The sequence below is a fragment of the Temnothorax curvispinosus genome, unplaced genomic scaffold (assembly GCF_003070985.1).
Source record: "Temnothorax curvispinosus isolate PA1 unplaced genomic scaffold, ASM307098v1 QBEX01002427.1, whole genome shotgun sequence".
Taxonomy (NCBI): domain Eukaryota; kingdom Metazoa; phylum Arthropoda; class Insecta; order Hymenoptera; family Formicidae; genus Temnothorax; species Temnothorax curvispinosus.
Window position 1 is genome coordinate 19039 of NW_020212207.1, and position 25860 is coordinate 44898.

The following is a 25860-nucleotide window of genomic DNA, read 5'->3' on the forward strand; positions in this document are numbered from 1 at the left end:
GTATATAATTATATAATTTAAATAATGAATTATATAAGTATATAATTCATTATTTATATTAAACTTCAACAAACAGAGTTTCGCTACGTAGCGAAGTTCTCATATCCTGCCGCGGCGCCGTCGCATTGCATTCCGAGTTCATCTCCACTCGAGTTGTCAAGCAATTATGCAGGATAATTGTGTGCTCTGTGTGTATCGTCGTTGTTTTACGATTCGCGATTTAACCTGGGTAAATTGCACATCCATTTGTCACTTCTATTATTTTTTTGCAGCGAGCCGCCTGACTAGGAGTCAGTTGTAAGTTTCACACTTAATTATGCTCCGGCGAGAATAATATATAGGTTTATCTCATTTTCCATCCCTAGAATTTCTCCGCGCCGTAGAGTGAATAATCCGCCGTCAGCTTACGTTAGATTACTTCATTCGTGCATTTTATGGAGATAGCATAAGCGATTTATTTGCAAATTGGATCCGTCCGGGATCCCTCGCTCTTTCGTTATTTTTCATTATTTTAATCGTAATTGAAACTGTTGCGATTACGAAGCCCTTTTATCACGCGTGAGAACAGAATCGCAACTCATTTTAATACACGTGCCCTGTCGAAACTCATTATAATAATGTCATTTTACGCGGTATTCATTAATAAGCAAGATACGTTGCGGAGAAACGAAACTTGCACGTACTCGCATATTTAATTAGGCTACTTCGAACATTTATCCAAATCAATCATTTTTATTGTATTAAAAATTTAATTGTTTACGTTTGTTTACTTGCTCGCTCTTCTTGGAATGACCAAGAGAAGCGAAAAGAGATGTGTGATCCGAAGGTAGAAATTATAAGATCACTTTTAATTTATACTATAATTTATTACTTTTAACAACTGTCCTGTTTTGTGTGTATGTATGTTCATGTCGCGTGTGAAACGTGTTTTCGCGTATTTTTCACGCTCTCTTAGGTATGTATAGGTATTGCCTTCAATATACATACAGCATTTTTTAAATATTTTTTTACGTTCTTATTTTCTCGCAGATTAAATCTCAGCAAATTAAAGGTTCTTTTCTTAAACCTATGCCCTGTATAGACCATTGGTGATAATAAATAAGAAATCCATAGGAAAACACAGCATCCGATCTCACGCATCGGCGTAACATACGCGCGTACGTCGTATAATATACTATGTATAATATATATATCTCTCTCTCTTTTTTTTAACGTTATAGCATTCCAACACTTTCATCCTCGAAAGACAACGTGCCGACGTGATCGTTTCGCGCAAACAAGAAGTTTCTGTAGTAATTTACACTCAATTGGGAATCATCAGGGGAAACTTCGTCGTACTCTCTCACGCACACAAACGTGTACACAAACAGACGCAACATGCTTCCCCAATTAGACATATATTTACACAGATATACAGTGCCTACGTTAACTTGCCCCCGCAAATTGTGACATCGTCTTCACGCACGTGTCGTTATGTGTCTATCAATACATATCATATACATGTGTCGCGTATATATGTACAGAGGGGAAAGTATCAGGTTAGAAAAATACAGCCATTTTACTCAGGATTATAAGAATTTTCTAACATCTTTCGAAGTGTCACGCTATATAACAGAAGACTAGGCTCTCCCTTTCTTTCTATCTCTCTCTCACACTCTTTCTCTCCTCGCACGAATATATTTTTGGCTACCCGTCATATCTTCGTCTGGAACCGTTAAATCTCACGCTTATACATATATTCTTCTAAATAATCTAAATCGTCAGATTGTGGGACCCGTATCTTCATCATGCATTTAGCACTGAATGTAGCCACCTGATACGCGTCTTCATTTTATTAATTGGCCTCTGAGGATGAGACTTCGGGATCAGACAGCCACTTAGTTACAGTGCTAAACGCGAAGACGCAACACGGGGATGAGAATATGGCTCTCGAGATCGACTATGGAAATGCAAGGATTTCGCGGGGATCGCGCTGGAATATGCGCCATACTTGTCCTCTGCGCTTCGTTAGCGATATGGAAAGCAGAGCGTGCGAACTTCGCTAATTAAGAAGCGATCGACTTCGTCCGGAAGTCTCCTTACCCTTTAACAACGACGTTAAGTGGCACATGGCGCGATCTACGGAAGGTGAAGACGAGACGGAGGCGGCTTTCCCGCAGGGGATAAGTCGAGAGATGACGATCGGTCGACAAGCGAGAGAGAGAAAGTCGACAAACTTCCCGACGGAGTTATGAAAAGGACTTAAAACTTCACAGCCGGCTTGCGCGGATTCATTGTGACCGAAGCGACTTAAGTAGGTTTTATATCTTTCGAAAAGAGGGGGGGGTTTACATAAATTAAAAGATTTATATCCCCGAATTGAAAGCCGCGGCTTTAAGTCCGCGGCGTCTCTCTCTCTTCGCTTCCGACGTCAAGCCGTATTTCATTCCACGACGGAGCCGTTCTCGTGTTTCTCCCCGAGAAACTTTTAAACGTTATCGTAACGCGGATATTGTCTTGCGCATTGCCAAAATGCTGTTGCCGTGTTTCACGGAGAAAGAAGTTAAAAGTATAGTCGACGGAAAACTGGCAACAGCAGAATTCTAAGAAACAGAATTCGCGAGATTTTTAAGAGGTTCCGCTTGCGACAATTTTCGTCTTCGTAACGTTTTTTCGCAGGAAGACTTTACAAATTTACCATTAATCTTCATTAGTTTGCATATTATTTTAAACAGGGCAAACATACCGATTATACAAAACACCGAAACGGAGAGCGTTATTAGCGTATTAAGAGGGAAGCCGTGTTGCGTGATTATCCCGGAGTTGCGAAACATTTGACACAATGACGCGTAGAATTAAACTAACGAAGCAATTTTTCGCGTTTTGCAAAAAAGCATCATGCGAAGAGCTCGCCGATGACGACAAACGTCGTTCGATTCTGCGGCTGGACGTTTGTCAAGCTCGGAGCACACGTGTCCATTTATCGCAAGTGACCGCACCAAGTTTCACGCGGATGAAACGTACGCGAACTGCGTTTTATCTAAAACAACTCGATCGGATCGACGTCGTAAACCGCGCCACATGTAACACGAAGCTGTACGTAACGATATACATAGGATTGACAGTACCATTCGTCTAGAATATTTACAAATATACATCGGAGGCTTAAAAGCTACGTCGTACAGCATTCAAAAAACCCAGTAAAAAGCTTTGATTGTAGACGTTATTGCAACAACGCGGACGCGCGTGACATACATCGAAACGAACGAGATATCATGATTTGCTCGCAACGCTTCCGGATCGTGCAAAAACTTACATCTGGACTAAAAAAAAAGACCTTGAGATAAAAGTAATACTTTAAGTAAGAAATTTGCACGGTCTTAATTGTTAGCGATTTCCAGAAGCAGAAGTAAATTTAGACAAAATTAACCAATTAGTCGATCATTCTTTTCGAAAAGTAAAATTATCTACAAAGTTTCTTCTACTTTAATTCCAAACACGACAAATTTCTTAAATCTGAACACATTTCAAACCGTGAGCTTGCGAATGCTGGCTGGAGGGATAAAAGTCGCTTACGATGCACACGCGAAACTGCAGAAGCGAAATTATCGCTCTTAGCATAGATCTCGAGATTTCCGAATTGACAGCGCCAATTTTGTTCGGAGCGACTGCAATCAGGAGCTTACTTAGACGTCATGCAAGAAAAGCGTCGTTAGATTTTTTTTTATCATGAAACTTTCGAAGAAATGTAATCGAAAGCATGCTTGACGTAAAACTTCCCCGATAAAAAGGTAATGGTAGCGCTCGATATTCATGCAATGAACACAGTCACGTTCGGTTGATTGATTTTATGCACCTGGCATCGAGACGCTGCCGCATCTCTTGATGATCTAATATTATATCTTTAACAATTTAATATTAACGAATTACATAATACTCCTCCCATCAGATTAATCTTTCTCTCTCTCTATTTCTCTATTTCTCTCTCCCTCTCTCTGTGCGCGAGTTTATCATAAGTTTATAATTGTATATTATTTAATGTCATTATTCGCTTTATAAACAAATCACTTTTAAACATCATCCAAATTGATCAATTATATTATACATGCTCCCTCCAGATATGCGCTAATCACTTCGCTTATATTTGAAATCCGATGAAACCATTGCATTTCGACGTGAACGTGATTTGAGATGCTCACATTACGTCGATCAAATATTAGTTGAAACCTGAACTTCGCGATTGCGAGGAAAGTCATGAACCTCTACATGGATTAATCAAACACAGAACATAGATCGTATTCTGCGTTTCTGCGCGCGTCTCCCTCGCGTCGTAAAGGCCCGACGTGCGGATATGTTTGTCCTTTTCTCCCAAATTGAAATCGACGAGTTTAATTTCTCACGCAATAGAAATGGAGAAATGTATTTTATGCTAAATCTGCGAATTTCTATTTTGTTACGCATAAATATATAAATGTAAAGTCTTGGGAGATCGTACTGGTTTTAATTCCTGTTGTTCTAATATAGACTCCCACGGATATTAAACAAATAAAACGTGAAAATATACTTACAGTATAACTCTTTTGCATCAAGACGCCGTAATGTGTATTGTATTATAACCTTTTAAAATTCAAAGTTGTTACTAAATATTATTAAGATTTAGGTATTAATGCATATCTATAAATCACGACAATATCGAATATATCTGAAATATAAAACGTTTACATATTATCATCAAGAAACGCGATAACGTCTCGTGCCATAACTCGTATAAAAAATGATAAACGTATATTCTTTCTTAGTGAGATCGTTAACTAGGTTGTTAAACGGTACTAAACGAGAAAAATTAATTAAGTACTTCAGAGAAACTTTCACTCTCTTTCGTCCAAGCAGTCGCAGTCCTGTTAAACGATGCTCCACGGTTGATTTTGATGAAAGTACAGCGTGGATCGTTGATCCGCATCGTCTCGCAGCTCGACGGAAAAGTCTTGAGGAGTATACACAGCCGCATTGATCACCTCGAGAAAAAGAAAAAAAAATAATGCAGTGTAGAGCAGTAATTCGCTCAGTTGATTGATTCGTAGGCAGCTATTGCACCGCGTACTCGTACTTGATATGTTTGAAAATTCGGTCACGATGAATTTCACGCTTGACCGCGAAACAAAGACGTGAAAGACCGTCGAAACTTAGGACACGTACGTACACAGTATCGCGAGAAGCTCGGCACAACTTCTGTCTGAAATCTTCTGAACGTAACACGAAACTCGATAACGAACTTCTCTCACCAACTGTTTCTCTTTTATTTCATATTTTCCATTTACTAGATTTAATTTTCTTCTATTTAATTTTTATTATTTTATTCCCTTGTAAGGTATATTAATTTCACCCGTATTGTATCTCTACGCTTTTAGAGGAATCGATACTCTGCAATAGTTTGCATTTATACGTCGCGAGCCAGTAAATCCCGATGTTGCGCTTTTGCGCTCGATCGAGCCGTGAAACCGAGAACTGTGTTTCCGATCTTCGTGTACGCTGTCGTCATTGTTCCAAGTCTACCTGATTATTCATACGGTTCGTAACTAGTGGCATTGGTATCGGAATATCGCGACAAATCCTACGTATCAAAGCGCGCCGAAGCGGTCGGAGCAAGTTCCGGAATTTCGCCGTTCGATCGAACCTGTACGATTGCTCGCAAGTCAAACCTGCATGTATGTGCGTGTGTGTATGCGTCACGGCAAAATCGTAAAATAATATATATATCAGGAGTTCTCAATCCCTGCACGTTCTCACGCTCCGTTTATTATTTATGTATCCGTTTGCTTACTACATAAATATTTTGCAGATAAATGACATAATGTAACACGAAATTCTTTTCACAATTTAGAAGAACCCAACACTCGTAATAAGATATTCGAGACATATAAGCTTCATTAAATATTCGAAATTAATAAATAAAAATAAAAATAGGCATAATGTTGGTAAGGAAGTACTTCATATAAGTGTGAACTTGCCTGCATCTTATCAGTATATTCATAAACTCTGCATATATCTTGTAAAATATATATGTTTGCTTATACAATTTGATTTTAAGAAATTTGTGCTGCCGTAGTTTGATTGTTATTAAATCACTATCCACCTTCATAAAGCGTTTAATTGTTACTGCGTTAAAAAGACATGTATTGCAAGTTAATAACCGTTCGGTAACTTCAACAAAGTAAAAGTAAGTAAACTGAACAAATTGCTATTATAATAGGAGATCAATGCAAGATGATGAGGCGCTAAATTGAGAAACCCTGAGAAACTCGTCCATATAAATATCGAGGGACTAAGAATTTCAAATTTTTCAAAATACCAAAAACTCTTCCTCTCTCGATTTAATAGCGAATTTATATTTATTCTTGGAAAAACGTACGTTTTCCCAGAAATAAAGATTACAATTCCAAAAGCTTCCATCAACCATTTCTCTCCTAAATATTCTCACGTTCAGAAAAATATCTTATTCTCGATGCACGGGCTTTAATTAGTATCTTGATAACTCAGAAATAATTATATTCACCGGCGTTCGATAACATGAGTAACTCATTAAAGAGAGTTCGAGCTAGTGTTTCCAAGATACACTGTTCCCAAAAGTTAAGCTTCTTCCATGTTGTCCTAAAGCTTCTGCCCCGTACTTGGTGTCACCCTGTATATCGTGAAAGGACGTAAATTTATTTATGTAATATATGTATAATATATATGTATATCTTTCTCTCTCTTTTTCTCTCACATTTTTTCCCCTCTTTCTTTCACTCTGTTTCTTTCTCTATGTGTATCGAAGTATAAATACATATAATTACACTGCGACACGCGAGTGTGCATAGCATGATTCTATCGTCGTACAAACGGCGGTCACGGTTGCTTTTGCTTTGAGCGAAAAAATATTGCTATAACTTATATCCTATGTTAATACTGTCACGGCGTACTTAATCATCCAGATGAAGACGTATAGTAATATATGCTCGCATAATAAATACACCTCTAACAACTTTAACCCTCCGCGCTTCTCCCCCTCTCTCCCTCCCTCTCAAATCCCATTATTACCTGCTTTCGCGAACTTAAATTATCTTCCAGGGGTGTAACCGCCCTTGCGAACACGCGATTATTACACCTCAACACAGAAGGTTGACTAACCTAATGAGTCCTTCGGGGCCTCGTAAACGCTCGCCGCGTGTGATTTGTACAGATTACCTAAATTTCCTGCTAATTTGCGCGATACCGCGCGGTTGATCGACGCGGAGTATTTGCTTTTGCTTCGCAAAGCCTTACTTAGCAATTACTTGAGCTATCCGTGCGAGAATTCAACTCCAACGTTCGTGCACGTGAATTCTAGCGCACGTGTACATGTGTGTCCTCCACCCAATAGCGCGTGTCATGCCACGATAGTTTGATATCACAGTGCACGATTTTCACGCGTATGGATGCGAAGAATCGTTGCTGTATTCGATAACAACGAATTTACCAGCGAACAATTTTCGCTGTTTGATCGCGTGTCAATTTTATCCAAGTGAAGAAATATCTTCTTCACTTTCCATCATAGATACGTAATAATCAATGAGTAATAACTTTAACAGTATTTTGTACAATTATTTATCTTGAGTGTCGTGAATTTGAGAAAAAAATATTTTTAATATTTAAATATTTTACGTACAAACACAAAATTTCGTTAAATAGAGATATTATTTTTATTTCCTTTTGTTTTATTATTCTGTTGTAATCATAAATTATTATTCATAAATTATTTTCATCGAATGCATTGCTTGTATATTCATCAGAAATAATGCCTTTGTCTTTTTTTTCCGTGTCGCGGACCGTATTTCCTAAGTAGAAAATGGGAAATGTTTTGTGAGACTCAACTTTTCTCATTCACTTGGAAAACGATTGACACGCAATAGAACGCGAAAACCGATAGGCAAACGCAGCTGCTGAGGTTCCAAATACAAGAACAACAGTACCTGTTGCAAGTTTGCCGAGAGCCTACAGTCTTGTTGTTACATCACAAATACGACGATTCACACCGAATTACGTTTGCTGTCCTGTATCTCTTCTTCAGCGATGGAAGCAGGTAAATCGCTCGCTTATACGCTGATCAGCTTGCGGAAGGCCTTACGGAATTCGGGGTTGAACACAGTGTATATTACGGGATTCACGAAACTATTCATGTAGCCCAACCAGGAAGTGACGATGAAGGCTGTAACACCAGGTTGACAAGCCCCTGTCAGCTTCGTGCAAATTGCGTCCATGATGTTGCAAGTGAAGAAGGGCACCCAGCATATTAGAAAGACACCTGTGACATTTATTATATTAATCAAAGTGATTGCGTTAGCAAGATTGATGATTTCTACGTTTCAAGAAATATAACACAACACCTAACTATTATTCTTAATTTTCAACATTTTAATTTAATTTTAATTATAACTATATCTCAATAAATGCATTATACATTTTTTAAATTGTAAAAAATATTTTTAAAAAGAAATATTAATTATATAAAAGCTATATTCATTTTAACTATTAATTTAGGTAGAATAGTCGGAGAGTTTAAACATACAATAACGATAATGCACTAAAATGCAATGTTGTATAAATGCAAATTTGATTCTTTATCTCGCTATTTTTTTTATTTCTTATTAATAATGCATATTTATTGTAGGAATTATGAAATGCATGCGTTCTAAATTAACTATTATTGTTTTCGTATAAAGCGAGTACTTTTGAGCTTCAGCACTTGGTATGCAAAATACATTCTGTTAATGATTTGACACACCAAGGACCCCAGAAACTTTCAGTATCTGTTATCCTTTGATATCTTATATATCAGAAATATTTGTTTCAAAATACAAACTATCTATCTAATAATCCTCTCTACTCTTTCATCCAACCTTACAGTGGACTTTATTTAAAATAGATTTGAGACAAACTTTAGAGCTTCTGAATACCGAGATTTTCGTGTTGGTGAAGGGGATTTAAAGCTTTTTTTTCTGTAATACGCGGCATGCTTCACAATATTTCTTCATATTGATTTCAAAGTTTTGATCACGAAGTAAGAGGTTTTGATATTCAAGTAAATCCACATTTCGAGCAGTAAAGATAGTAGTTTCGTATCGACATTTATTGCCGCTTATTTATTGCTCGCAAGAAAGAGTTACAAAGATAAATTGTTCGATCCGATCGAATCGTCATGCCGGACATATAACTAATCTCCTGATCGTTCGATGTTTTTCTTAAACCACTCGCCTATTCGCCTAGCCATGTTCAGACTTTCACATATACATATACTGGAGATGGTGATCCATTTCCAGTATCGCAGCTCGTTCTTGCTTCTAACTCGCGAGCCTCATCAATAATAGATGCGAGACGGATCGAGCTATACTTATCAATGCAGCGGCACGCGAGCAACCTACCTAACACGATCGCCAGAGTCTTCGTGGCCTTGCGCTCCTTCTTGGCTGAGCTCTTTTCTCTCTTCTTTTTACTAGCCTTGTTGGCCTTGTATATCGTGAACCTTGACCCGGCCGACGCGTTCTTCCGGTCCTTCTTGCAGGTGGACGACAGCACGCTGGGTGTTCTCGCGAGCTGCAGCGGCAGCAGCGAGCCGGCGCTCTTCAGTCGCTTCAGCTCCTGCTTGTTCGCGCCGCCGTTGTTACCGTTCCTCTTCGTCTGCGTGGCCGAGGACACGCTGGTTGCGCCTCGCGTTGGCGGGGGCGACGACGAAGTCGACGAGGACGGCGGGCCCGACGTGACCCGCGGATTCGGGCTCGGACTCGAATTCGTCTCGAGCGGCTCGTGGATCATCGTGCTGCTCGCCGCGACGTCGTATCCGCTGGAGTCTTGCCGCTGCACGTGTGGTGCTCCGGTCAGCTGGGCCTGTGCCACCGCGCTGAAACGACAACTACCATTCGAGTGTCAGAAAGACCCGGCACTCATCCGCTTCACGTTAGAGTTTAAAATCCACACTACCAATTTTAAGTCTGGTTTTCGAGGATTAAGGAGCTCGGGATCTCGTGATAATAACGCAAAAGTTGCACAATACAGAAATAAAGATGGTTTTTAGAAATCTCATTTGATATCATATATTACTGTTTTCTCATTATTGCAAAACGCGTGATTATGTTTGTACACTCAGGACGATTATACAAAATCTTCAAAGATATCATTCCTACTCAATGCAACATTTTTATGCATATCTGTATTATAATCTCAAAATCTTGCATTTAAATTTTGATGCGACATTTTCATGTATTCTAAATTTTGTAGTTTTGATTACATTATTTATTAATAATTATAGATATACAGTATTTTTTTATGTTTATATACTACGCATTTAAGATCTTTTGCGTTCTTATATATTTTTGACAATGAAACATTATTACGTTGGCCGGTGTTGTATGGTAAAATGATAACATAATAAAATACTTAAAAAAAAACGTTACAAGGAATCTAACTAATGAGACGGTAACAGATTACTATCTGAATTAGGAGACAGTACTTATGAATATGCATGCAAATGACAAGGAGGTCTTACATCCTTCAGAGGCAAGGATACAGAAAACAAATGTCCTAAACAAATATACAGCGAGATCCAATTACTATATTATATATAAAAGAATATTTTTAATGTCCATTTATCATATAATCTACGTACTTTACTGAATTTTAATATATCATCGTTTATAATATAATATTAAGATAATGCACCACATACAACTTGTTTTCCACCAAAGCTTACGTTAAATTTCTTCTTTTCCCTTTTATATAATTTTTTAAAACCATAACTAAAAATAAGAATGTGATTGTCAAAGTTTTTGTTCATTTCTAAATCGTATCCCATGCAAAATCTCTCGTAACGATTCAACGCGAAGTTCCACGCTTGCCGAAATATGCGATACTATCGCTCGAGAGCTGAAAATACACACTAATTAATAACCGTGAAATGTCCATGCGCGCGGAGTTGATTGGCCCATTTTCAAAGGTAACGCGAGCGGTTAGATGCAAATTGTTCGCGGAACGCCGGTACAAAGAGACCACCCCATCGCGATTAGCTCGCGAACTTCCGGATTACTATCGGAGCGACGAGTTTCCGTTAAACGAGTACTGTGCGCGAGCTTTGAATAGAGTTTTGGAAATAGATGAAGAGAGAGAGAGAGAGAGAGAGAGAGAGAGGAAGAGGGAGAGAGTACATGCGAAATCTCGCACAGCTCCGATTGGCCCCCACTGTACCGCGATTGTCGAGAGAACGAAGAAAATAATTACGAGATCATCGGCTTTTCGCCGCTCGGCCTGCCGTGCTTCCCTTCACTCTCTTTCCCTCGATCTGCGAATTTTTTCTTGTTTTGCTTCATCGTCCAACGCGCACGAACTTTCGAGCGTTCAACTTGTCAGCCGTCCCGAATATCGACGTGCCTTCCTGTCCGAGTTTTCCGATCGAGCGAATTTCCGACATCGCCCTGAATTGTCTTCGCCTCTTTATCCGTTCGAGACGAATTACCGAAAGAAAGCTTTCAAAAAGTGATAAAATGAACAAAAAATTTCATTTCAAAGAACAAAAAAATCAATTTAATGAAAAATGATTTACTACGATGTTTAAGGACCATTTTTAATTTGTGTGAAAAACGTAAAACTTTATCTCACAATTGAATTGCTTTATAAACAACACTCGGAGAGAGATTATTTTAGGTATATAAAATTGAAGATAATTCTCGTAATTTGATGAAAAAATACATATATTTCGGTACTAAAGGTATATTATCATATTTTAAAAGAGCAAGGACAGTCCAAAACAGTAATCACTGCTTAGTCGAAAAGAATCCGCAATTATTCTCACGTTACCGATAATCTGAAGAGGACTCGGAACAGAAGAGATAAAAACCCGCAAACTTTGCGACACGCGAGGCAGAAGTAATATTCTTTTAATTGAAGACTCCCAATTGGCCAATTAACCGGCAGGTCGAAACTTTTGATTGACTCAAAGCCTTTTCGTGTCGCTTGGAAATCTTCAGAAAGAGTAGTAAAATAATTGTAGCTACCTACGTGCTCGTGTGTTGTTTCATTTTTACTACTTTATTTAACAGTTGCTTTTTATCATTCGTGTCTCTTGTCGACTAATTGAAATTTCAAGTCTCATTTATTATACAACGTTAAGAAAATAGTAGTGTGGCATCCGCGAAAAGTTTATGGGGTGGTTCGATGGAATTTCTTCTAAATATGTAGGTCAAATTACACAAAGAAAATTTAATTTAATCATCATTAATCAATTCTTTTAGTCCTCTTTCAATTTCGCGTTACGTACTTTTCTCTGTATAATAACGATGCGAAGAACCTCAGATCAGATCATTTCGCGCGGCGCGTAATAAAAAGAAACGCGAAAATTTTTCCATTTTTCTACAATACAGAATATCGTATAATCATCTCTTTTGCCTTTCAGACATCCGCCCAGACTTTTTAACCATTCGTTTCATCTCTCGGAGCTCAGCAAAAGCAGATGGAAAGAGAAGTTGTACAGGTATATCTTGGTTATACAGTGCCCTTATTCATATAAGTCGTTTTATAAGTTAATTCCAGAGCATTTCCCCCGCGATACACATAAAATAAACGTAATTTTATAATTTATTCAATACGCTTTATTGAAGGTGCTTATCATCTGTATTAAGTACTTAAATATAAAAACGCCATTATATTTCAACGAAATATTCCTCTTTTAATTAAGCAGCAAATAAAATTGTAGAATTTTATATTATCTTAAAATAATCTCGTATAAAAATTGATGCATTAAATATTTACTATATAGCTTATACCGTTATTCATCCCAGTAATCGGGGCGAATAGTTGATATCAAGCGTGAACGCAACATAACTTATATATCCCGAACCAAATATATATATATTTTACAAAAGACCTAGCAAGATCCTCTTTGACTTTTTCACTCGATTTCATATCGTATCTGTCATCGCAAAGAGGTATACATTTCAAACTGAACGACGGTTTTGAAAGACAGTAACCGTTTCAGAGACGACGTATTCGTACGGCTTTTCGCATTGAAGGTCGATGTGACGAGACCCGTCGCACAACGTCATGACAATGCGATCCGATATCGTTGAAAGAAAATTCCGACATCTTCCTTCCGTTCGCGGGGCGCGCGACGGGGGGAGAGGAGGAACGAGTGATAAGAAGATATGATGAAATTCTTACGCTGCTTCCTCGACGACCGTGGCTAAAAAGAATTCCGTGCTCTTGTCATTGGAGATGACGACGACGGGATCGAGGGGCGTCTCATCCTCGTCCTCGTTGCTGCCGGAAGCGGTGTTCGTCGGTTCCTCGATCCCAGGTGCCACCAGGGCGGCCGCCCCCAGCGCCGTTTCCGCGAACCTTGCCACAGAATACCCACTACGTGATCTTAGTCAAAAGCCTCTAGAAAAGCCTCTACACCTATCATGCACTTCCTTGTTTATCCGGCATCCCCCAGCGTTAATCCAGCAAGTAGCGTATCTATCATGCACAAAGCGACGACACGCTTTTTCACAGCACCTGCAAGATCCTCAGTGACAGAGCGTCGCTGTTTCCTTTTTACGATTGAGATCTCAAACGAGTCTTTAATTTGTTACGACACAGCGATCAAGTCCAAATCGTGGTAAGTCACAATCTTTTCTCTTTAATTTTGAATGTAAAAAATACGTAATTAAATAAATATCCATTCTTTCATTCTGTATATTTTTGTATTAGCATTTAAAAGTTCACTATATGTATCAAAAAAGCAACATATTTAATCATATAAATATTCAAAATTTAGAAAAAAGGCAAGGAAGAAAAGATGGCGAAAGAAAGAAAAAAGGAAGAAAGAGTGTGTGTGTGTGTATATGTGTGTATGGAAGGGAGCGAAAAAGAAAATAAATGGATTTTGATTGATGCGCGCTGGTGCAAATTAAAGTCTGTTACACGTTAATTTATCTAACCAGAAATGTATATACTTGCGTTTTGATCGATAACATGTCCAACATACAATTCTGTCAATGTAATAATTTATGTCGAGCATCTCATTTGTATTTAATATAAGTTACAGCTTTTATCGAATATAAAACCATTACGTTAATTTGTGTATGTAATAAGCTTTTAACATGCTAATTAATTCAACCGGATTTGCTACAAATTTTTCAATCTCCCACACAATATCCAAAATTTGCGAGTTTTCTGAAAAGTTGAATATTCTCTAAATGGCATTATATCAAAACTTCGTCTGCTTGGATAATATAGAATTGCGTTACTATGTTTAATTTCCTTGAACTGCGCAAAACTCGTTTTGCATTGCAAAATAATTCATATATTCGCCGAAGGAGACCGCGACTTGAGCTGCCATAAGCTTCATTAACACGTCACCTATGCGCAAATTGGAAGCTCGGCTGTTAAATTTTGTATTATTGAACTTCGAAGTGATAGTATCCGCGATATGCTCCGACAGTACTATTCAAAAATCGTCTATTCAAAGCATGACGCAGCATTTTCACATGCACATCTCTGTACACAATAAAGCACAATCCGAACATACGTAAATTTTCCGCAATGGAGGAAAATTCTTACGTGAGAAAATTAATTTTCACGGTTAAAAATCAATTTTAAGAAATTATAATAAAAAGTCTATAATTACGTGAGCTTTAAATTTAAAATAATATATTTTAAATCTATTAAATTTAAATGTATCTATTAAAAATATTTCACAATATACATATCTATATTAAAAAACAAATATGTGTACATATTTATTCATTTTTATGTTAAGAATATAAAAAATAAATAACAGTCAATTTCACTGCTGACATTTGTTTTACTAAAAAATATTTTAAACGCATTTAATTTAATTAAAATTATCTCACACATGTACGTATTATCTTATAAAGAGAAAAATTTCATATATGAGAGAAAATATCATCATTCTATTGGATAAATATAATCTTAATTTAAACCGATGTTCTTCCTATCATCCTTATCTCGTTTATCTCTTTAATCTCAATGCAAGCAATTCGGCGGCTTTATATATGTCATCACGAGGAATAATCATTAATTGTACTGATCGCCGACCTAAACATAACCTTGGAATAAGATACACGTGCGACGGCAACAAGATTCGTGCATTAGATTGCCAAGATAAATATCAAAATTTCGGTGCTTTCGACCGAACCTCGGTCCGCGCGATAACAAAGTTGATAAAGGGATAACGTGGCCAGCGTGGATGCATGTGGGCGGATTAACCGGAACGCCAGATTATGTTGGATACATTGCACCCTAGAGAGATATCAAAATGCGGATGAAGTTACCAAATTGCGACTGTAACTGTAAACACCTAAGTTTAATTTATTCGTCCGCCCGCGCCGCCGTCATGCGTCATGCGTCATTGTAAATGTGATCTCCGTCAAAGTTAAACCAAAAGCAATTATCAATTTTCCGAGAACGCATTAACTTTAATTAATTAAACGTTATTTTAACGACAAACGGTTTGCGAAAAAATAAATGGAAAAAATACTTTTTTGCATTTTTCTAAAGTAATCATAAAAATATACAATTTTGCATTTTTCTAAAGTAATCATAAAAATATACAATTTAAAAATTATTGTATCAGATATGCAAACAAAGAGGTCTGTAAGAATTTTAAAATCCCTGAAAGAAATAAATAATGACAAGAATAAATAATCACAGAAAATGCTATTTTGCGCGGAGAGAAATATTAATTAAATGTATTAAAGTATCTAATATTTTTGAAACTAATTAACACTAAACTTTTTTCCCTACAGTGCAGTTCTCTGCCGATATGTTATAATAAAAGATAAAATAAGACTCGTAATAACGCTTTTCACTTTTTAAACGACACCTTTCCGTGTGCGACGGCCAGCCTCACTTTTCGGCCATTCTTCGTACGTGTCCTTTCCACGTTCAAGCGCTTAAATACTTAGATTTTCTGCGCTCTTCGCTGGAAGAAAGGCAAACTGGAGTTCGTTGGAACATTTCGCTTACCTTCGTACTACTCCCGTAGTGATCTCAAGTACTTAACGAAGCGCCGTAATATTTTTCGAAAATCTTCTTACAATTAGATAGCTAGGGATGTCGAGTATTTACGAACGTATACGTCTGCTAAGCTTCACATGGACCTTGTGCAAACTTTGTTCCAAAAATACCGCGGCTCCCTTCTTTCGGATCAAATTCAACAACTAACTACTTTGACCAATTTGTAATTGAGTACGTGAATAAAACTTTGATTAAACGCTACGTTCTCTTGCAACTTTTTAATTTCCAATATCAAATATCTTTCTAACTCTAGACCGAGAATTAAAGTTTCCTTAAATAGAAACCAATTTTAATTAATCGAAATATAAAAGCTTCTTATCCGCTGTCAGAATTCAATTCGCTGAAAGTTTTTAATTTACCGTTGATATAATAATTTTTTTCCAATTAATAATATCTACAGTAGAGGAAAGTGATTATACCTACTGCAAAAACACGCTGTATTTTATCGAAGTGTACGTGTTTCGAATTTTATACGTACATACATGATGGAACGCAGACAGACATGTCAAGGTAGAATATTTTATATTCCTTTAAAGCTATCATCGTGATACTTTGCAAGGTAAATAATCTTTATATAATATATCGAATTCGCGAGCTGCAAGTAACATTATATGTGATTCCAATGCGTCGGTAAATGGTATATCACACATAAATATAAAAAACACGAATACTATTATCTCGGTTTACGACATTATGGTGCTTTTGCAGTTGCGGATATTCACATCACATGATAACAATAAGATGAGATGCCAATATTTCAAATTTTATATTTAGAATAGCATTCTGGTCTCTTTGAAACAATAATTATTGTTATAAGTGTAAATAATTATTGTTATAACATTTTTATTTATAAAGCAAATTATAGTAATCTAAAATAGAAAATTTCTTTCTCCTATTCCTCTAATCCCATTTTAATTCCATTCGCCGCTTCTATGCATATTAATCAAACCTTGCTTGATATGCGCCATTATCCTTCCATTATAAACGTCAAATGTCAATAGAGAATATCTTTCCCGATAATATTCAATTTGCATTACTTTAACGCGAAGGGTGAATGAGGGTGAATAGACGTAACGAAATGCATGCCTGGAAAAGTACGCAAACAAAAAGACCAGCGATTAAAGCGACGTACAAGTAGTTTGATATTCAAGACGAGGCTGCCCTCGTGAGCACGGCGGAAATGAAAGCACGTGCGAGCGGGGCGTGCGAGAAAAGCGAATTATCCGGGGATGTTTGGGACTTAACCCTCGGTCGTCCCCGTCTCTCAGCTCGCGCCACGCCAGCTGGCACCAATCTCCGCGAGAAATTGTCTCGTTGGAATGCGAGCCTTACGCGATCGCGAAAATTGAAAAGAATCGTCGCGCATCGCGCGCACGACGTGCTCGAAATGTCGTCGGGCTGTCTTCGCGCTTATCGCGCCGGCAAACGGGCTGGATAACGTCGTATAAGAGGGCGTATGAATAAATTTTCACCCGCAATATTTTTCCCGCGGTGCGATCTGTCTACGAACACGGAAATCGTCGTGCAAATCAATTCTGATTAAATCTACTACGTATATAAATGTCGTCTCGACCACAGTTTTCTTGCTCGATTTCGAGATGATTTCTTTTCGGCGAAAGTGTGAGAGAAAGATCATCATTTGTTAAATCTGCACTTTTAAATTTTTTAATGCTGTATATTTTTGTAATAATGTTTTTTTTTAATGCAAATAAATTTATAAGAAAAACATTTTTTTATACAAATAATATTACATTTTTATGTGTGAATGTTTATCACGTTGATAATGACATGTATTTATGCAATATAACACACATTTACGTATTACCTCAAAGACAGAACATCTTTTAAATATGTAATGACAATTATTTATATCAAGATAACAAATCGAGACATGACATGCTTATTTTACAGATGAGCCTGCTGCGCAATTAAGAATTTAACAATCAAAGAGAAAGCATCGAGAGACATAAGAAAAATTAAAAGTTCAAGAATTTATAGACCAAAATTCTAGGATCGAGAATGCAATGGTTCAAGGATACATAAAAAGGCATACGTGTATATATAAAGGCTTTATAAGTTGTATGTACTATGTTCAATTTTTCTAAGCATTGTGCCCCCCCCCTGTGAAAAGACACAAAAACAAATGCCAAATCAGAAAAAACGGAAACGTATTTTCAATCCGATTTATCTGTATTAGCGCTTTTCTGGATCATATTTTAATCCGAGCTGTATCAAGACTATCCATCTTTTTTTTTTACGAAATTGTAAATATATCAGAATAAGGAAGCAGAGACGGCAATATACATATATGTATATATATTATATGTGTTTAAATGTATGTGTAATATATTTGCATGCGTGACATGCAAAACATCAATTTTAGTAAAAGATACAGCATAATACATTTTTCATTTACTTTGTAATCAATAAAAATGTTTATAATTAGAACAACAAGAATTATGTTCGTTTTCCTAAAAGTTTAATATTGTTATAAGTTATAAAAGTAATTACAAAATTACATATAAAAATCAAATTCTTGTTTTCCGACTGAATAAAGAATATTTAACTATAAAATCGAATATGCATATAAGTTAATGAGTAAAAACGTAATTAAAAAACACCTTCAAGAGAGAATTTAAAAAATCCATCGTTTTTGCTGTAACTTCTACAGTATAAAAAGATGGTACTTAACGGGTGATTTGCATAGTCAAGTACTCACCTACGCGTGTGCGCGATATTTTCGATGATGCTCCCCGGTTTTATATTGCTTAAATTCGGTTTTTTGCTAGCACGAGCCCTTTTCGCTCTGTTTCGCAGAGCCTGAAACGGTCAATTGAAAATCTACATTGTGACGTAAATCAGACGAGGAGTTGCAAACTCGAGGCGTAAATGTACAACATAAATCTTTGCGTGAGATTTCTGTAGATAACACCCGAGCCGCGTTATCGAACACCTATCTACGGATAACGAGATTTATTTCGATAGATTTACAGAAGAAAATCTCCGTGCTGCTAAAGCATTATAATATTTCGCTGTTGATTTAACTGCATTAAAAAAAAGTTTTGCTCCCCTCGATAAAAAAGAGATTATATATTTCTCGATATTCATACTTCACATTCTTAAAAAGAATATTTTTATTTTTCTGGAAATAACACAAATTCTTTCTACAACACAGGGATAATGCTGTTCTAAACTGATAAAATCTCAATGAACGAATAAATTGTTATAACATATAATGTAACTATTATGAGTAGCTATTCATATTTTTTTTTCGTATTTATAATTGCAATATTTCTTAATACTGAGCAATTGAAATGTGAAACTTAATTATTGCAATTCTTTATATTAAAAGTCACAAAGTTAAAAAGATAGGCATAAAATAAATAAATTTTAATCGACAAAGAAGAAATTCTTTTGTATTTTATTGTTGTAAATGTAAATCGAATTAATAAAATAAATTTATTTTTCATTGAGAAAGAGAAAAAGAGAGCGCGAAAAGGAGAGAAGTGCATACTTCTGAACAAAAATTCTGTTTTTTGTTTCTTTTAAATTTCACTAGATCTTTCGTCCGAAAAAACTCGAGTTTTTCGAATATATTCTCCTTTCCGTCTAAAGTTATATCCTTTGCACTTTTTACAAGCTCCACAAAGTTCAGCAGAAATTTACAACTGATAGTGATGCCTTCAATTATGCGTTCCGGTTTTATGAAGAGTGCGAGCTCATGATATGATATAATATCGCACGCGAATGACGTGGTAACATTATATTGAAAATATAAAGGTCATCATATATCAATATTATTATGGTATTCCACGCCGGTATTATGCGCGTACAATTGCCGCAAGTATGAAATTAACAGTCCAATCGAAATATTCCGTACGCTACAAACGCGGAAATTGTCCTAGCCGTATTTACGATCCACCGCAATATGATAGCAACCGCTGTATAAACCGCAATGCACTTTGCTCCATCTGCGTCCGAGATTAATCGCATAAAATTTGAACGTGATTTTTACTATAATAAATATGTCGAACGCGAGAAATTCGAGACAGGTGAACGAGATTAATTTTATAAGTTTGTTCATAGCAAAACCGTTTGCCGTTAAGCCGCACATCCCAATATTTAAACATGTGCTTGATTTTCGAAATACATAAAATTTTCATACAGTCATATTACGATTTTATGTCGACTTTTTATGTCGATATTACAGCTGTTACACCATATTATTATGGTTTGTCATATTTCTTTATTCTTTTAATTCCAACGCGAAATATTAAAGCATTCCGCGCTGTCGGCAATAAAGTCGGATTAATTTTAGCAATACCGCACACAGCACATACGTGATAATTAAATTACGGGCAGCGGGCTTGCCTTTACGAGAGCTACCTTTCATGCTACTGCCAATTTTGCAATCGGTTCACGTTTCTGAAGTAATCGTATAGATAAAAGAGGCACGAATAAATTTTTGCCCTTTTGTAATCGAGCTAGAGATAATTTCCTTTGCGTCTTGTCATCGCATGCGTGCATTGATTCAACTACAAAGACAGCTATCGATTTCTTTTTGGAGCAGAATCTTTGAAATAGATTTCACCGCGCGGTCTTTGTGCGATTGCTGTGCCACGCGGTTATATTACAAAAACCTTTAAAATTCATCGCAGATATAATTTTAACATCGCGAATTTTTTTGTTCAAGATTTTACGTCATTGCGACATTAATAAATTTCCAATATTATTCGAAATATATATAGAGCAACGTATCAATCACAATTACGTTTAGAAATTTGATTATTAAATTGCAGATTTTTGGTTATTTATACATCAAAATTTGTTCACGTCGTTCGCAATTTGTATCAGTGATGGTAATGACGGTTTATTTAATCCACGTGTTCGTTTAATGCGCAATTTCGATTACCCGTATGATCCTATATTTTCCGCTAACCGGCTTGACCTATTAATACCAGCGTTTCTCAACTTCCAGTGAGAAAACTTCTTTTTTTCTACTATACGTATGCGCGTAATAAGAAAATTTTACGATAAAAAATTTTAATTAAACAAGAAAGATAATTTCCTTAAATTTTATGGCTTATATAGAATCTGATCACTACGTATGTTGATACGCCGATTGGTAAGTTAGTCATATTCTGCATGCATCGTTAAGTCGATTCTTAAGCAAGAAAGATATATAGGCTTACACGACGGCGTGTTAATATACACGTTGCCGCAAAAAAAATCACATCACTCTCACCTTGAATATATTGTAGTAAAGAAATACCATGATGATGCAGGGTATGTAGAAGCTGGACAGGCTCGAGTAGATGATAAAATCCGTATTGTAGAACAGACATTGGTCCGGTATCCGGTCCGGAGTGTTATTCAGACCAAGGACAATCGGGCTACCGATCGCGGCCGATATCGCCCAGACCAACAGTATCGTCAACCATACTCTTCTATTGTTCTTGTGCTTCGCGTACTTTATCGGCTGGGTCACCGCTATGTATCTGTAATACAAAATCGGTTCGCGTTGTAATTCCATCCCGCACGGCGGGCATTATATCGTTGTAAATCCGTTTATGTAGATCCAGCTGTTCTTGTCTCATCCATCCTTCAGAATTCCCATCTCGCGCGATTAACGTATTTGCATATTGTATTCGCTGTTATCATTATGGTTAATTGACGCGTTTGACAGAATTGATTTTGGTATAAAGCGAGAATAAATTTTGAAAGCGCGTATATGTTTAAAATATAATTTAAATTTCAAACTAATCTTTATATTAGACGATATATAACCGATAATATCTATTTATTTATTAAAATTTACTATTTCAAAGATATCAATAAAACATTAGTTTTATAACAATTTTCTTTAAATATATGCTTTTATCACTTGTACAAATTTCTGGCTGATCATGTAAACTTCCTACGAAAGAATGAAGAGGCCATAAAAAGGCTATTTTCAAGCTATTGTCGGGGATTTCCGTGGTTCAGAAGAGATGTTGTAGAACAATCTTAAAGCCTAAAGTTTCTTTCCAAAACTTTCTATCAAAATGTTTTATTTTAGCTGTTTACATCGCTTGTAACAATCTATCGTTACAATCTTTTCAAATAGAAAATTGCTCGAAGCGCATGACTTGCGCATTTATGTGTGTTTTTTGTTGCGATTTAACTAATAACAATTTTATTTCTGTAAAGTTGAGTATGAAGGCGGTACATAACACTCTCGTCATATGTATCATCAAACACTCTTCAATCTCTTTGTTCATCCTGTCATCAATTTACTATGTGACAAACCTCTTGTCAACTGTACATATCAGAACAAAGAAGGCAACGGGGGAAGGGAATAAAGGTTCTCGTTATTCTCATCCATAATTCAACGACACAAAGTCAATTAAACGTAGTCGAAATGAATACCGTTTAAAATACAATCTATATGCACTTTTACAGTTTGCGTATTTTTTAGGAGCATTTAAACGCAAGATTGGTAACTGTATTTTAAATTTTAAAGAAATGTTTGACATATATGTACAGGTTTAATGTTTTTTAAATAGAAGTTATACTGAAGATTATAAGAAACAAATGACTTTATTATTATTAAATGTAAATTTGTTAATGCTACTATATATTTTAATTTTATAATTTTTTTGTAATCACTTTTTTCCAAACAAAAAAAAAAGAATGTGGCAAATAATTATATATTTGAGATAATCAACTCAAGCCTACGTAATAATGTAGCTCGATTTTAACTATTTATTCTTCTTTTACCGATTTTATGGCTAATTATTTCGCGATATGTAACCTTCATTTATCGAAAAGATTATTCCCAAATTTAAACGTATCAGTATGTCTAATTCTCCTATGAACGAGTTGCATTCTGATCACAGATGCGAGTTCTGCGTTCTATTCAAGGCACGTAAACCAGTAAAATCAGCCTATCTCACTTTTTCCTAATTTCCAAACTTTCCCGGTAATCACCGTGGCTCTTTTACGACCAGAGAATTGGCGAAAGCACATGCTTGGGCGTTAATGTCTTCCACTATCAAAATTTAACGAAAAACGTGACCATCATCAAAATCATCGAACGTGGACAAAATCGTAATACATTTCTATACAACATTAACTTAATTTATTAATCATGTGCGAAAAATTTAACAAGATTCTAAAATTTATTTGGTAGTAATAAAATTGTATTATTTTATATTTTACAGCAAAGGCCTATATTAATTCTATATAAGAAGCAATATTATCGGAAGTCGCATTCGATAGTTTCATAATCGATATTGAATAATTTCGATAAGCTGATCTTTAAACATTAAATATTCAGTAGAATAATCTGTAGAATGTGAGATCTCAGGAGAGGTTTCTGAGCGGTATCTCCAGCTTAGTGTTCGATTCTTGTGTAAGCAGAAATGTTTACCTGTCTATCGAAATAGCCACGAGATTGAATATAGAGCTGGTGCTGCAAGTCACATCCATTGCGATATAAAAATCACAAACAAACCCAGGTAAGCTCCAAGATCCGTTCACCTGCAAAGATAAACAAATACACAAAAGTTAATTTTAAGAAAAAATCACAAATTATAATTAATTATACATTTATCTTATATAATATTGCAAGATTTTACTTTTTTTAACAACCAGAGATCAACTTTTATATAAAATATTTTATGTTATTAAAGTAATTTTCATAGATTTCTAGTGATACTACAAAACTGTTTAAAAATTAAAGACACCATTTCTAGTCTCACTATAATGTGAGTATTATACATATTATTATTACCATCCAAAATATATTCGTATTCTCCACCAACGCATTTAGATGTCTTTTAATATAAATGCTAATACGAAAACACAATTATGAAATTAAGGTAGAAGAATTAAAAGCATATACAAATCATCAAATGCAGATCTGGTGGAGCGTAGACATTAAGTTTAAAACGTTGTTCTAGCTTAACTTATTACTATTTTTATATTTTGTGGCTGAAAATGATTTAAAATAAAAATCGTTTTGTTGTAAGAGAACCCAGACTTGACCTAAAACTGTCATGACGTATGCCTGCTTGATATCTCCACGCGTTTTAAGAAAACTTTTAAATTCTGTAAAATGCATTTTATATGTAGTCTCCACTTTATCAATATTGAATAATGAAAATCTATATTATACGTATGTACGCAGTTTATTAACATGTCATTTTCTCATTAACACTTTTACATTGATTTTTTGTAATAATACCAAAGTAATTTCGTGAATTATATTTAAAACAATTTGTAATACTAATAATAATCATAAAAGACACAATAAGTAATACTTAAAAACAAAAGATGGAATTATTTAACATTTAGTACTATCGCAAAAGTTATTTTGATCCCGATAGTTATCGATCTTACGGCCGATTCGTATTCGTGCGTTTTTCGAAAGCGTTCTCATTCCATTCATCTCTCCTCGCAGATGGAAATAATCTCTGAAAATCACGCGCATACCGAAACGATCGTATGTCGCACAGCGATTTTGCACATCGCTGGACAAGCATTATGTGCACGGCTGCCAACAAATTTCAAACTAGCTGCATCTTTCAAGCGGACAGTCCGCCGTACTCCGATTACATCGTTAGTGCAATATATGCGCTGCGTTTTATCGCCATGGCCTATATTACGACACCGATTATTTCGATTTCGATTTCTCCATGCACCGCGCCTCACGAAATGTATCTCGCCCGATAAGATATTTCCTCCGTATGAAGTTTCCTCATGTTTATGATGGCACACACTCGCTGGGTGTGTACGCACGTGACAGCAAGAGCGAGCCTAGTACCAAATCGGTGTAGCTCGAACAAGCTTCATATTTACCCGTATAAACAGCATGTATAAACATGTTCGATAATTGGTGAAGAAATAGATCGGAAATATTGACTTGAAATCAAACCAATTTGTGATATAAATGTATTTGTTTTCTTTCATGAAAATAATTTCTATAATAAATGATAATAAGTTTTGAAATGCAATTAAAGTTTGATATGTGTTATTCTTATTATAATTATTTTCGACCGGAAAATTCATCACTTTGACTGTGTGAATGCAATGTAAAAATACTGTAAAGCAAAGTAACTTTGTTATTCAAGATTAAAAGATTTTATTAAGAGATTAACATGTTCTTCACTGTGAAAAAAATACTTGAAAATTTATTTGTGGAATATAAGATTTATTTCACAGAAATAAATCTCACTTTGTGGAATATAATAAGGTTTATTTTACAGAAATAAACCTTATATTCCACAAATAAATTTTCAAGTATTTTTTCTCAGTGTACATGTTTACTAAAAAGGCGAATCTCACTCGAGAATGAGACAAGAATTATTATTCAAATATTTTAAATCGCCAATAAATCGAGAGATGAGCACTACGCCTCCTTTTCGACATTCTACCAGTTTTCTCCACCAGTGCGACGTTCTATCCTTTTTGTCCATTCAGGAAAGCGCACCCACTCGCTACCCTCATGGATTCTTTACAGCGGAAGCCAGAAGAGCCTTGATTTATTTGCAACGTTCGTGCCTCGTGTGCGAAGTACCCGGCGCGGCGGTCGAAACCCGTTTGAAACACTCGGTCACATTTCTGTCTCCACGTTTATCCCTATTTTCATCTGTGAACATTTGCGTGAGTAGCTCCGGCAAATAATAGGATATTTCTGGCAGGGTGTGATTATTCCATCGATTTCCATACAATTTACCGTGTATTGATTTATTACACTCTCAGTTCGGCCGCATGTATTTTCCATCAAATCTTCCAACATGCACCAATCATGGAAGT

The 25860-nt window shown here is 35.9% G+C and overlaps 1 protein-coding gene across 6 annotated transcripts in view; it reads right to left on the reverse strand.

Moving 5' to 3' along the window:
* Positions 1–839: 839 nt before the first annotated feature.
* The window catches only part of LOC112451630 (dopamine D2-like receptor), a 207921-nt gene continuing 182900 nt past the window's right edge, over positions 840–25860 (reverse strand). The window contains exons 3-9 of one of the 6 annotated variants that reach the window (XR_003040393.1): positions 23474–23583; positions 21308–21560; positions 18782–18882; positions 13201–13395; positions 9417–9904; positions 7968–8299; positions 840–4994 (exon numbers count right to left, since the gene is read on the reverse strand). Coding sequence is in view for 5 of the 6 variants with exons in the window: in XM_025011381.1 (XP_024867149.1) it covers positions 8091–8299; positions 9417–9904; positions 13201–13395; positions 18782–18882; positions 21308–21560; positions 23474–23583 (1356 nt within the window). In the remaining variant the exon portion in view is untranslated. Of the gene's footprint in view, positions 4995–7710; positions 8300–9416; positions 9905–13200; positions 13396–18781; positions 18883–21307; positions 21561–23473; positions 23584–25860 lie in introns of those variants that run through there. The other 5 variants (XM_025011384.1, XM_025011383.1, XM_025011382.1 and 2 more) reach the window with 5 other exon arrangements.